This window comes from Cariama cristata, unplaced genomic scaffold, assembly GCF_000690535.1.
Source record: "Cariama cristata isolate BGI_N322 unplaced genomic scaffold, ASM69053v1 scaffold10430, whole genome shotgun sequence".
NCBI classification, from domain to species: domain Eukaryota; kingdom Metazoa; phylum Chordata; class Aves; order Cariamiformes; family Cariamidae; genus Cariama; species Cariama cristata.
The window spans coordinates 1-13,676 of NW_009592996.1; the positions used below are offsets into that span (position 1 = coordinate 1).

A 13,676-nucleotide genomic window follows, 5' to 3' on the forward strand; every position below is an offset into this window, starting at 1 on the left:
GGCCCCCAAGTAGGCAGCACCCCTGTCGTCTCGCCCTTAGACACACGTATGCGCACGCATATACCCCAAGCTGGCTGGAACTCACCTTTTTGTGTGTCACCACAAAATATGTATTATGTCTCTGCTTTGGAGTATCTTTTAGTTGCTTAGGTTTAGGAAAAAAGACTGGCTTATTTGTTGATATTGTCTAATAAGTATGAAAATATAACATGAGGAAGTTGTAAAGAGGCTACAAAACCATTTCTGACTTTTGGTGACTCCATAAATTATTCTCCGTGTTCTTTTGTGGTTACTGGAAGACTGCTAAGTCCTTTGTGATATCTTGCTTGTGATATTCTTGCTTCTTAAAAGTACATGCACAGTCTTTGTCTGCTTCAGTACTGAAATCAAGCCAGAATTATGCAGTATGCTTATACTTATCTACATTACCTGGAAAGATAAATGGGGATATCTAGAAACAAAAATAGGTAATGCAGGATGTGTTATACAGTAATAATCGTATCTTATGTGTAAAATAAAGAAAATGTAGGGAAGGGAGAAGCATTGCTTCACATTTCACATAAGCCATAAAGACAGGCTTTATTTGCTTAAGTTTTTGTTAAATTGCTTTCAGTCTCAAAGAGTTATACTCTGCATCACAAGAGTTGGAAAAAGATACAGCGTATGAGATATGTGCTTCATGACATACGGTGCTGAGCATTGTAGTTCTCATCCAGGGAAGGAGGCCAGGATGTGCTTGCCGTTGAACACATATGGAAATGCTGTGCTAAACTGGGCCCATTTTAGAGTGCTTTTGGAGATAACTGTATTTCTTAAACCAGAGTAGTTTTTAAACAAAGTGACAGCTTCATCTCTGTGGGTTGCCTGCTGTTAACCTTTTGTGTCTCTTCTCAAATCTGTTTAAGGCCTTTTGTTTTGTTGTTTTCTTGTATGGATGTGTTTCATAATGCACTCAAATTGGTGCAGATTTGGGAGCATGTGATTTCTTTAAAATTTTTGTCTCAGTTTGAATTTTTTGCATTTTAACTATATTGTCTTTCGAGCATTGTATTCAGTCATACTTTAGCATTGTAATTACGTTTTGTGGGGATTAGTTATTTTATATTTCTAGGCTTAAATGATGCCAGTTCCAGGTTTTTTGTTTTCTATCTTTAGACACTTGAAATTTGTTAACTTCTGTGTTAAATGTAGATGTTTGGTTTTTGAATGGTATGTGGAAAAAGTAATTCTGACTCCTGTTCAGATACACAGTAGCAAATTGGAAAGTCCTGTTTTCATTCTGGAGAAAATTGCAGGGTTTTGCTGTAGAGTTACTGATCAGGACTGAGAGTCTTATGTGGGCATGAAAGAACATGTAGAATCTGTTAATGTGCGTGAATTGTAATACCACTGCTTTGAAAAAGAGAGTGAAATGTGGTATTTACATCTTGGCCAAACCATCCGTAGCTGGGTTTCCAAGAAGTACGTAACCTCCAAACGCATTTAAGTCATTGCATTTCTCACTACAGCTTGAGGAAATAGACACATACAATACTTTGGAGGGAGGAATAAAAAAGGAAAGGTTTCATTTGTCTGAAAAGGATTTTTCATTGTGGCATCTGTAACATAGCATTGACTTTTTGATTTTTTGTTTTTAATTCTGTGTCCCTCACGTGAAAGAATTACAGAATAATTTGGATTTGGAGAGACCTTTAAAAGTCATCTAGTCCAGCCCCCCTGCCATGGAGCATCTTCAACTAGATCAGGCTGCTCAGAGCACCATCCAACCTGACCTTGAATGTTTCCAGGGACCGTGCATCTGCCACCTCTGGGGGCAATATGCTCCAATATTTCACCACCCTCATCATAAAAAATATCTTCTTTATATCTAGTCTGAATCTACCCTGTCTTATTTTAAAACCACCCCTGCTTGCCCTGTCACTCCATGGTCTTGTAAAAATGTTGTTTAAAATGTTTAAAATGCAGAACTCAGACTAGAATTTGTTGATATCATCTAACTGGCTCAGATTTTATTTGCTAACGGAATGCAAATGATAAGCTTTTAGTATTTTATATTACTATGGGCTTTAAAATACTTTTGTGCAAAATATGTAAAGTAATGAGGTGTCTTTTTTTAGCAGTATCACATAAAGCAATCAGTATAATTAGCAATACAGCAGGCATTCTGATGGGTAATATTTGGAAATTCAGTGTGAGAAGAATACTATGCTTAATTGGAGTGATAATTCCCTTCTCAGTCCTTAGTTAAGTGCAATGAAGGACACCTGAATATTCTCCAGTTAGCAATATCTAATGCACTGCTGTCTTTTAAATTACACTTTTTTTATTCCAGAAGATCTTAATGCTTTAAAACTGGGACTTTACTGTCTGGCTCACTTGAACTTGGGGTCACCTGGCATCTGTCTTGACTCTGGCAGGTTATTTTAGTTCTCAGTCTGCTTAGTGAGCCCACAGAGATTATTACAGTGTGGAACAGCACTGCACCGTAAGGCTATCACCTTGCAGGTGCAATACTCTCTCTAAGGCAGGAAGAATTACCTTGGACTTGTCTGGTCTTTCTCTTGCTGCTGAAGCAGTTAGTACAGGGAGAGAATGCATTGAAGCTCATGGGTGGGCAAAATAACCAATTACTTGAGTAAATTCAGTGGGCAGTGTGATGGCAACAGGCACTAGCATAGTGAAGGCAAAGTTATACTTTGGGAGTTGCTTTATTTGGTTCTGTGTTTTATTCAGTTCCATGTAAATGGTGCTTTATAAAAGATGAGGAAAGTAAGTAGTAAAACAGTGGTCGGAATATCCTTTACGTTAAATGTTTTGAGTCTTCAATTCCATAGGGCACTTTCTGAAGGACACAGTGGAAGGTGGTGTGCAGTATAGTAATTAGAAGACTGTTCTGAAGAAGGGAAGAAGAGAGTCAGAGGTTGGGTGTGGAAAGAAGAGAACAAAAAATGGTTGTTAATCCCAAGCTTATTTTTAAACAGTCACCTATATTAACTTGAATCTGTTCCTTCGGGGTTAGTAGCTCTTGAACACACAGTTTAAACTCAAATGTTAGTAATGGAAAAAAGGTCTAACCAAGTAAATACAGGTACATTCTGAATCCCATGTCTTTGATTCATGGTCAAATCAAAGTAAACTTGGGCTAGTAGACTTCAGTGCGTAGCTTTGCAAAAGGTAAATAAAATGTCGACAGGGCAAGATGAAAAAGTGTCTTCTACTTTGCAGCCAAACGGTGGACTATCTGTACTACAGCCGAGTATGTAGAAGTGCTGAGATGTCATGGTGAGGGTTGTAGCATAAAAAGAATGGTGTGGTGATTTTTTTTTTCCCTTTTTTTTAAGCGATCAAGGTAGTCAGTAATTCTGCTGCTAGTGAAACTCTGTTACTTTGAAGTTCAGATGATTAGTGGTTGTTGCTGTGGATGTTGAGTTGAAAAGCCACAGATCTTTGCCATGCAAAATCTGAGTGAAGAATTGTGTTTCAAGACAAAAGAGGGTCAGAAAGAGAGAATGTGCATTGAGAATGTTGTCCTCATTGCTTTCATGTTTATTACAGTTCCACAAGGAGGATTCACTAACAGGATCTCCCATTGCCACACTGAATGTTGTTTTTATAAGGAGTCTGTTGTCTCTGCAGTAAATTAATGGAACATTAAAAAACCTTGCTAGGTTTAAAAACAACTACCGTAGTTGATTTTACAGACATTGTTCTGGTTATGCTTTACTTTTGTTTTTTCTTAGCCGTTCCATGAAAAGAGCTTACAGAAGACTTCTGTGTGTGTACCTCCTCCTTCCCCTCTGAGTAAAGGCCTTTTGTGGTGCAAGATTAGTGGTTATATTAGATCTGTTTTCAGCTGAAGCATTTTGGAGTAATGGTCTGAAACACTATGAAAGAAAATCCAGAAATCTTTTTAAAAGGCTGAGGAATGAAGAGTAGTGCATGAACTTTTAGGCTCTCTTGAATCAAAGCACTTCAGAGGCTACACTGATACATGCTGTTCATGAAAGATTTAATATGATCCTTCTAATTGGCTGAATTTTCTTGTTGTGCAAAAACTGTTACTGCATTCTGTGTGAAACCAGCTGTGCTGCAAAGGGAAGAAATTAAATTGTCTGACTGAGAGATCACTGGTGAATAGTAGCACAAGATCTATTACCATTATTAGAGAATTATTAGGCTCTAGAGGACATCTGTTCTTTTATGGTCTTTCAGCTGCTGGAATGAAATGTTTTAGTGGTTAAACTAAAGATTTCCCCTTCTGGGAAATCCATCTGAAGATGCATTATTTTGTGTTCTTTGGGGGCTGGGAGTGCATTAAAAAAGAAGACTAAAATACATTTTTATTCGGGTAGAAAACATGTTTAAGGATATTTTGAACTGGATTTGACTCGTTCAAGTGGTGTCTGATGGTATGGCTCTATGTCTGATAATGTGAATTTTGGAGAGTAGCTGTAGGGAAATAATCATATTACAGTCACGTTTTGTGGACAGATTCTTCATGGTTGAAGCTTATTGATTAGGATCATGCTGGAGTACATGAAACTTCTGAAAACCTAACTTAATTTCTCTAAAAAGGGCTTCTTGAGAGCAGTTTGTTTTATAACTTTTATAAACTGAAACTTATCTTCATTTGTGCATTTGTCTGAAAAACTGGTTCCTTCATTTGTTTTAGTTCTTGAGTACTTTTGTCTTGCTAACTGGAGCAAGAAATGCCAGAGTACTGAATACTTTTGAAAATGTGCTCATTCACTGCCTTACCTGCTGGAGAACTAGATTCATGCTACCTCTCTTCCAAAATTCAGCCCAACATTTCCCAGAAATAAAACCTGAAACTTTGCACTGACATTTATTTCCTGCCTTTTGGTTGGCTTTTTGTGGGGGACCTGGAATGGTCCCTTAGTGTTAAAATTGATCCAAAAGAATCCTCTAAGATAGGCATGCAAGCAAAGAAAGTGTGGTGGGAATAATGTAAAGCAGTAGCCTACATTTAGAATTTAAAATGAGGAGAGCATATGTTAATATGTGTTTGGATTATATTTTTTGAAATGAGTTTTTCCTTTTCAACATGACTTTACTTAGTTTACTGTTTTCTGACTGTCTCTTATTTTTTGTTCTGACACAAGGGCTGCATGAGGAGAATTTCTCTTTGGTAAAATGTGAGGAAATGCAAAGGAACAGAAAAGGAAGATTATTTTCCTCCCCTGCTATACTCCCTTAGCTTGTGCTTTTGAAGAAGAATAAAAGAAATCAGACCACCAAATCGCAGAGAGTGAGAATGGTTCTCAGACCTATTTATCAAATAAAAGTATTTTGTCCTGCGTGTTTAATCTTACTTTAAAAAGGAGAGTTATTGACATAGCTTGGGGTCATTTTTGAGATACAAATTGATTTTAAAAACAATACATAATCTTGAAACCCTTCTTCAAGTTGCTAATGACAGACTTGACCTAACTGCTGCATGCTCTGGAGGTGTGGGGGATGCAGAAGGCAGTGTTGCCAGGCAGCATGCCTCTCCCTCTCCGGAACTGCTTGCTACCTACTGCGAGCTAATGAATTGTCCTATCAGCTTTTTTGGAGCTGTTAAGCCTTTGATGAAGATTTAGCATAAATTTAATTTTGAAATTAGTCCTGGCATTGTTTATCCATTACATGAGGAAGATGGAGAGAGGAGCAGCTTTGCTGTACTAGAACATTTTGATTTTTTCCTTAATCTTATAATTTGAATATACAATTCAAAACAAACGCCCTTCAAAGAACAGTACTTTTAAGGAAATATGTAACTGGCCTTATAGCAGTAGCATGTGCTTAGTCTTTTCCTGAGAATTTTGTAAATTGAACTTGGCATCTGTTTACTACATGTTAATGTAAAAGTCATTGTAGAACTTTCATTTAATACCTGTTTAGTGTAGAATAAACTTCCTAACTAGAAAATTAATGTGGACACAGGACTTGGAATGAATTTCCCGTCACAGCTGATGATGACTAGGCCTGAGCAGACTCACTTTAAAGAGTTTGAATGCTTTTGTGACTAAGGATTATGAATGTATTTTATTTTTATTATAATTTATTTTGAATATCATTCAGTCTGATTGCCATATACGTAGTCCAGTGTAGCTACAGCTGAGAAATGTGCAGGAAGTTGCCTATTGAATAGAGAACTAGCTTAAGACCAAATGGAGTCATGTAAGACCAAGCCTCTGGCAAAAGGAAGAGACACTGTGGGGAGAGATCGGAAGGAGGGAACTTAGGTAAGGATTTTGATCGTTGTAATGACATATCTGACATCGCTACTGATGTTTTATGTAGACTTTTTGTCCAGCACAGGGTTGACAGCATTTATCAGAGATGGGTATGGCTTAAAGAATTAACAAAACCCTCTTATCCTCAGAGTTGAGGGTGTTCCAACCATGCTGCTGCATATAAAATTTTCTAGGTATTATTATTGGAAGGCATTTCTTCCCTGTTCATACATTGTGTTACCAGTTGTAGGGAACTTATGTATCTCAGTGGAGGAGCAGGCATGAACTCCCTGATAATTTTGGGCCTAAAAATGTTGATGCAGGTTGCTGTGTTAGTGCTAATGGTTGCCCCCCCTAGAGATACGGAATGTCCATTGCTGCTTATCAGCCTGAGATTTACCTTGTGTCATTCAAAGATTTAGGTAACACAGTAAATCAGGTGATTTATTTTTTTCTTAACACTCAAGGTACAACAGGTGCCCAGAAATAAAACTGCTTCCATCTATCAAGTATCCTAGCTTCAAGCGGATTTTTTTTCTTCCTGTGTTATCTGGTTTCTGTCATCCCATTTGATTGGAGATAATGTGGAGTGTGGAACATTCGTTGCAGTTCTTGTTTTGCCCGTTCTTGCACCTCCTTGCATGAGAAGTGAGAGCCGTTATCACTTTGGATGATATCAAGAGTACATAGGCTTGAGAACCAAGATGATAACCCTTGTATTGTATTTTGACCGTTGGCTTTTCAGCACTAGGTTTCCATAAGCAAGCCACAGATTTCTTCTGCTCCTGTGAGGATATATCAGTATCCTGCAGAGGGTTTAAATGGCCCAATATAATCAATTTGCCATGCAGACCACAAAGTTTTTCCTTGATTGGTATGTAGGGGTGGTGCCTTAGCAGGGTGATCTGTTTGTAATCTTAATTTACATTAAGACCATTTTGTGAGAATAACTTCACAAGTTTTTCTATTTAAGGGCCAACCCTTGCTTTGTGCAGCAAAATAAAGTGCTGCTTTGCCTATGTGACCTGATTTTTGATGTAACCATTCTCCCAACAGATACCACTCAGAATTTAAAAATAGGGAACTCCTTATCTTCCTAATTTTAGCTAATTCATCCATCTTGTGATTCCAGCGTGTGACTGATTTATTGTCTTTGGCATGTGCTTTCACCCACCCCATCTGGAATGGTGTTTTCCTGGCTATATCTAATAATAACTGCCAGTCTTGAATTCTCCATACTGGAGATCTGTTTGCTTCCCAGTTCATTGATTCCCATTGACAGATCCATTGTGTAGCACCAGCCCATGCAGCATAGGAGTCTACATATATGATCTTTGCCCCATTCTATGTTGCTAAAACAACCAGCCTTAGTTATCCTACTTGTGCACTGCCATCACCTTCTTCTGTTATTTGTTGGCCAGTGGTAATGTTTAATGCAGTGGCCTTGTGTTGCCATTTATCATTTATTCTTTTTGCTGAGGCATCAGTGAACCAAATGTCTTCTGTTGGTATTCCCTCAGTGAGGGGAGGTGCATTTAGAATTGATGAGGATTTAAAAGGTTGTTTTAATACTAATGGATCTGCATTTGTAGGCATGTGTAATTTGGAAACTAGTATGTCCTTCAGTTAATTTCATTTCCTGTGTGATTCCCGTTGAATAGGCATACCATTTCTGGACCATAGATTTTTGTGGGATTCCTTCTGGGGGAGAAGTCTCCTTCAGGATTGTTTCTAGCAAATCAAACGATCTTCTGGATTGCACAGGTTGTTCCCAGTGTATTTTCTCAACTTGTTTTATTGCTCAGACTGAAGACAAATGTCCCTTTTCCTACTCAGAATACCTTTGTTCTGTCTCTTTAGATGCAGTTGAGTTAAACAATAAAGGTCTCTTTGGTCCATTTGGGCCAGTTTGGAACAGGTTACAGTAAGTACCATGTTTAGCAATGGCAGGAAGTTTAATTAACCAATTTGTAGTTTAGATTTCCTGTGTATAGAAATTTTTAATTCATCTTAAGGAAGAAGTCTTGCTCCTACAGCTTTTATTTAGAAAGCTAGTCATAAAGTATGTATAACTGGAGAATTGAATACTCTCTTTGAAATACTTGTGCTTTATATGAAGTTTTAGCTTGACAGATCCTACCTCATTTGTATCTCTGATACCTATTTCTATTTTGCTTGTCTGCCATTCAGTTTTTATGTTAAAGATAACTTAAAAAAATCTAATTTGTTCATGTTGCGGTTTAACCCTGGTGGGCAGCTGAGCCCCACGTAACTGCTCGCTCACTCCCCCAAAGTGGGATGGGGGAGAGAATCAGGAGGGTGAAATAGAGAAAACCCGTGGGTTGAGATAAAGACAGTTTAATAGATAAAGCAAAAGCCATGCACACAAGCAAAGCAAAACAAGGAATTAATTCACTAATTCCCATCAGCAGGCAGGTGTTCAGCCATCTCGGGAAAGCAGGGCTCCATCACATGTAACAGTTACTTGGGAAGACAAACACTATAACTCTGAACGTCCTTCCTTCTTTCAACAGTTTTATTGCTGAGCACCAAATCATGTGGCCTGGGATATCCCTTTGTTCGGTTGGGGTCAGCTGTCCCGGCTGTGTCCCCTCCCAACCTCTTGTGCACCCTCAGCCTACTTGGTAGCAGGACAGCCTGAGAAACAGAGAAGGTCTTGATGCTGTGTGACGCTGCTCCGCAGCAGCTAAAACAACCCTGTGTTATCAACACTGTTTTGATCACAAATCCAAAACGTAGCCACATACTAGCTACTATGAAGAAACTTAACTCTGTCCCAGCTGAAACCAGCACACAACAAAAGCTGGAAAACTGCCCAATTTGTCTTCAGTCTAAAGATCTGAAAGAAAGGGGAGGGAGGGTGCTAGCTAAGAAGATGCTTTCAGTTTGGAATAAACAGATGGGAAAGCAAGGCACTGTTAAACTTACGTTGGAAGTGCTCCTGAGTGTGAAAATCTGCTCAAATGAATACTACCTTAAATTCTCAGGCACTTTTATTGATTTTGCTTTGAAAGATTTACAGTAAAGCCAGTCCTCTGTCTAGGCAGCTGATGGGATGATGGCTACCTCTACAACAGTTGATAGAGCACAACCTTAGGACGTAGAGAGTGGGAGGGAGACTAGTCAATTAGTCAAAAATGTGGGGAAATTTTGGTTTATAAAGGGATTTTTTCTATTCAAGATGTCTAGTAGTAGTTGGAAAACCAGAAAAAATAATGTATTATAGTTAATTTGTTATCTATTAAATATAGATTCCAGAACAAAGTTTTTAAGTTTCTGGAAGCATGAATTTGGATTGCTCAGCTGTAAAGACAGTGATGTGTTGTAGAACAAATAGTATTTTTGGGGGTCTGTAGTTTGAAACCAGTAATTACAGAGGGAAGTATGCAAAATCCCAGAGCTTCTGGATTTTTATTCATTATTCTTGCTCTGTAGTTTCTCTTGACTGAGACAGACCTTTGTTCAGTGAAAAACTTTATCATCTGAAGACATCAACTCATGTAAAGATGCATTTTGAGAGAATGTTGTAGCAGAATTTCCCATTAATAGTTTTTTGAACTGCTGTATGTACAAACCACCCATATACATATAAGGGGTCAGCTTTACCAGGTTAAATTTTTAGAGGTGTAAGATTGCTGAATTATAGATTGAATTAAAGATTGGATCCAATCTTGTAAACATTGGGTTTGAGAGTTGCTCAGTCTTTTAGCTCAGCCCAGTATGTATGGGATTTAATACACATTTGTTCTCCTGCTTTAAGCTTCCAATCTTGGACTTACTGAAAGAGTTTTCTAAAATTTCTAAAAAACTCTTCCAAGAGTGACTCGCTCCACAGATAAACACTAGAAGTGAAATGGAGAACTCTATACTCTGTTTACCACGTAAAGAAAATAATTTTCTGAAAGCCAGAAGGCTCAAAAATAGATGTGTCTACTTACCTACTGCTAAATACCAAATTTCTTAATTAGCTTTTCTGTTCTTGGGAATGGCATTATCTTTTAACACAAGTTTTATTTGTGGAAGACTAACCCATGTGGCTAAGTGAAAACCATTACTACTGTATAAAGGCAGAATGTAAAACTAGTGCTCTGTAATTACTTTTAAGTATCCATAAAATGAAGTGGGGAAAAAAAGCAAGACCATCATGGGTAGATTTAATTTTACAACATAGTGATATGAATGAGCACTAGAAAAAAATGAAGGATCTACAGGTATGAAAATACTGACAATCTGATCTAAATAAAAGGGGAATGCAGGTAAGTTGGTTTCCTTTCCTTTATTGTCACTTCAGGGACAACTCTCTGGAAGTTTTGTACCATATATTAAAGAATGCAGTAAATTATATTGTATTAGATGAGAACTTTGTGGGATATGATAGCAGCATCATCAGAATTCCTGTGTAATGACAGAACTGAATTGGAATAGTTTCTTCATTGATTTAATATGTATTTTAATGTACCAGTTTCAATTGCATGTTCCTTTCAGCATACCTGTAATGGAAGTTAAAGTGAAAATGAATTGTAGAAATTGGATTATTGCAGTGGTTACAGTAGAACATGCATAACAAGGTGCTTTTAAGATGATAGCTTAAAAAGAAATAAGTCCTATGAAATTACAGACTATAGAATTTTCCTTTCTCTTTCCTGTTCGCAGAAAAAATAATGCAAAAAGGTAAGTTTCTAGTATGTTCTGAAAAGTTCACTGTCTTATGTAAGACACCATGTTGGCAACCCAGTTTATTTCCTGGTTTTGTTTTATTTTAGGTCCCAAATCTGATACCAGTTCTGATATTTAAATTGGGAAGGCCTTTGAAGCCTGCGCTTTACAAGGATATATTGTATACATTGCCTACACTGGGTGTACACAAGGTCAGAATGAAAAATTTTTAGTAAAACAAAAACTGTATCAATAAGAGATCATTTATTTATAAAAAATTATTTAGACTGAGCAATGTGTAACTTGCTTAAATTAACTGATTTGTAAGCTTCAGCATAGCTTTCTAATATTTTGGATGGAATATGACATTTGTCTTAGAGTGAAATGTACATTATGCTTTATTGTCTGCACTGTATCATCATTTTATATATATGTCATAAGAAGATAGTCTTGGACTCATGCAGTAAAGTTTTTCAGAAAATTACTTCCGGTTTCTTTCTGACATTGCAGTTGGACAGTTATCTCCTTGCTGTACTTGGTTGTAAAATAATGATTTGTAGATTAGTCTTTGTTCTTGGACATAAAAAATAACACTGGCATTTGGTTAAAAAATTTCTTTCAGGTTTGTGTAGCTCAGATTCTACGTGCCATACAAATGCTGGGGAGCACGCCAAAGCTTAGAGCAATTACCTTGCGGCTGATGACATCCTTATGGGAAAGACAGGTTAGACAATTCTTGTAGTGTCAGTAAGATAAATGAGTTGAAAAACTTCATTACCTTTAACCAAGGAAGGAAATTAATTGTGGAACATTGCTTATACTAGTATCTCATTACCAGCAGTTTAAAGTAAACGGTGGGAGCGGTGGCTGTATTGATTCTGATTTAGTGAAAAATTTCAGTAGTATGTCTTTCATGAAACCTGCTTTTCATCAGGTGTCAGACTGGAATTAGGAAAAATAAGTTGTTTGAAGAGCAGCTTTCTGCTTTTCATAACGTGCAGTAAGGACAAGACATTAGTTACATGGCAGTAATTTGCTTTTCTGTTTCTAAAGTAGCAGAAAGAGATTTGTTCTGCAAAAGCCAGTTAGATCTTAGTGCAGCATTAGATTCCACGAACGAAGAAAAGCACAGTATAGGATGCAATAAAAGTGATATTTAGAAGTCACGTAGAGGTGCTAGCAGTTGGAAATCCTGTCACCAACTTTTGTAGATGTGATGATAATTTTTAAATAATCTTTTCTAGGATCGAATTTACCCACAATTGCAGAAGTTCTTGGTGATGTCTGATACGCCTGCTTTGTCTGTTGACAAAGATGCTCAATGGGAAAAGCTGATTGCTAAAGCTGCTTGTATAAGAGATATATGTAGAGAGAGGTAAGTGCAAGTGTTATCCATCTTATGTCTTTGTAAGGGAAAACAATTTTTTTCAGAAGAGCTGCGTAATTATTTTTACCTACTCTGTTATATTGATTGTGGGTAATATTTTTCCAGTTGTATGAGATGCTGACTCAAGCATTGCTAATCTCAGCAGCTAGTAAATTTTGGGTTTTTCTATTGTAACTCATAGAAAGCATATTTAAATCATGTTAAAATTAAAATGTCTTCACCCTGAAACAAACATGCATCCGGTACTGATCCAGAGGAGAAACTTAAAGTATACGACTTCCAAATTATAAAAACAGAGTGATGAAATATTAGAAGAAACAACTAATGATTTGTCTATGTTTTGAGCTGTTCAAAGAAAGATGGGGTTCTTTTCTGAGAAGTTATTTTGTCACATGCAAAATACTGGTCTTTATTCAGAGATGATACTGACCACAGAACACAGTTGTACAAGTGTAACTGATTGATCCTTTGATCAGTTGATACATTGATCCTTTCCATCTCTAACAATCCATGAATATCAGTACTTGATAATAATTTACAGTTCCTGTAAAGATTATTTTTAAACACATTATCAGTTACTTCCTGGGTTTATGTGCACAATACCATCTTTTCTTATTGTTACCTATCTTTTGGGTTCTACTTTTCACTTTCCTACTTTAAAGGTCAGTTACAACTGGGAATATCCATGTATCTTTCAATGATCAACTGAAAAAAAACCCTAAACTCTTCAGGAAAATACCCTTTCCTTTACCTCTTCAACCTTCTTTAATTTTGCTAAACAGCATTTTTCAAGAAATTTAAAAAAAAAAAAGTGAAAGGCAAGAGATAAATCTCAATACAGCTGTAATATTCTTTTGCAGTTACGTGGTGTAGTTAGCGTTCAGGTGTACGCACATTCTTCATGCATTTAGAAATTATTTGCAGGAAAGTGAGAGCAAATAGATGAAGCCTGAATGTTCCATGCATATAAATCACCTAGACAGGTGCTATTTACCCCAAGTTCTTATAGAAACAGTATGAGGAACTGCTAAATCAGCAGTTGACACCTCCTGCACTACCTTCCTGTAAAGCTGAATTGATGCTTAAAGATTGGAAAGCAAACAAGCAGCTCATGCAGTCATTGAAGGAGAGACAAATGACATTGCAGCAGCAAAAAAAATTGGAAAAATGTTCCTGTCTGATTTAAAGGGGCCAATAGGCTTTTGCTGACATAATCTCCACCAATACACAGTACTTAGTTATAGAATACTTAGTTATAGAAAACTTACAGAGTACTTATAAAAAACTGCAACAAAGAAGCAAAGTATAGTGTCTTTAATAGCACATGTGGATTTTCCTTCTCAGTCACCTTGAATGATGTCATATTTTAGCAT

The 13,676-nt window shown here is 37.0% G+C and overlaps 1 protein-coding gene across 1 annotated transcript in view; it reads left to right on the forward strand.

Annotated features, from left to right (window-relative positions):
- Positions 1-10,510: 10,510 nt before the first annotated feature.
- The window catches only part of LOC104166463 (focadhesin-like), a gene marked incomplete at its 3' end in the record, with an annotated part of 46,140 nt that continues 42,974 nt past the window's right edge, over positions 10,511-13,676 (forward strand). The window contains exons 1-4 of the mRNA XM_009706437.1: positions 10,511-10,516; positions 11,024-11,128; positions 11,539-11,640; positions 12,161-12,291. Coding sequence (XP_009704739.1) covers positions 10,511-10,516; positions 11,024-11,128; positions 11,539-11,640; positions 12,161-12,291 — 344 coding nt within the window. The remainder of the gene's footprint in view (positions 10,517-11,023; positions 11,129-11,538; positions 11,641-12,160; positions 12,292-13,676) is intronic.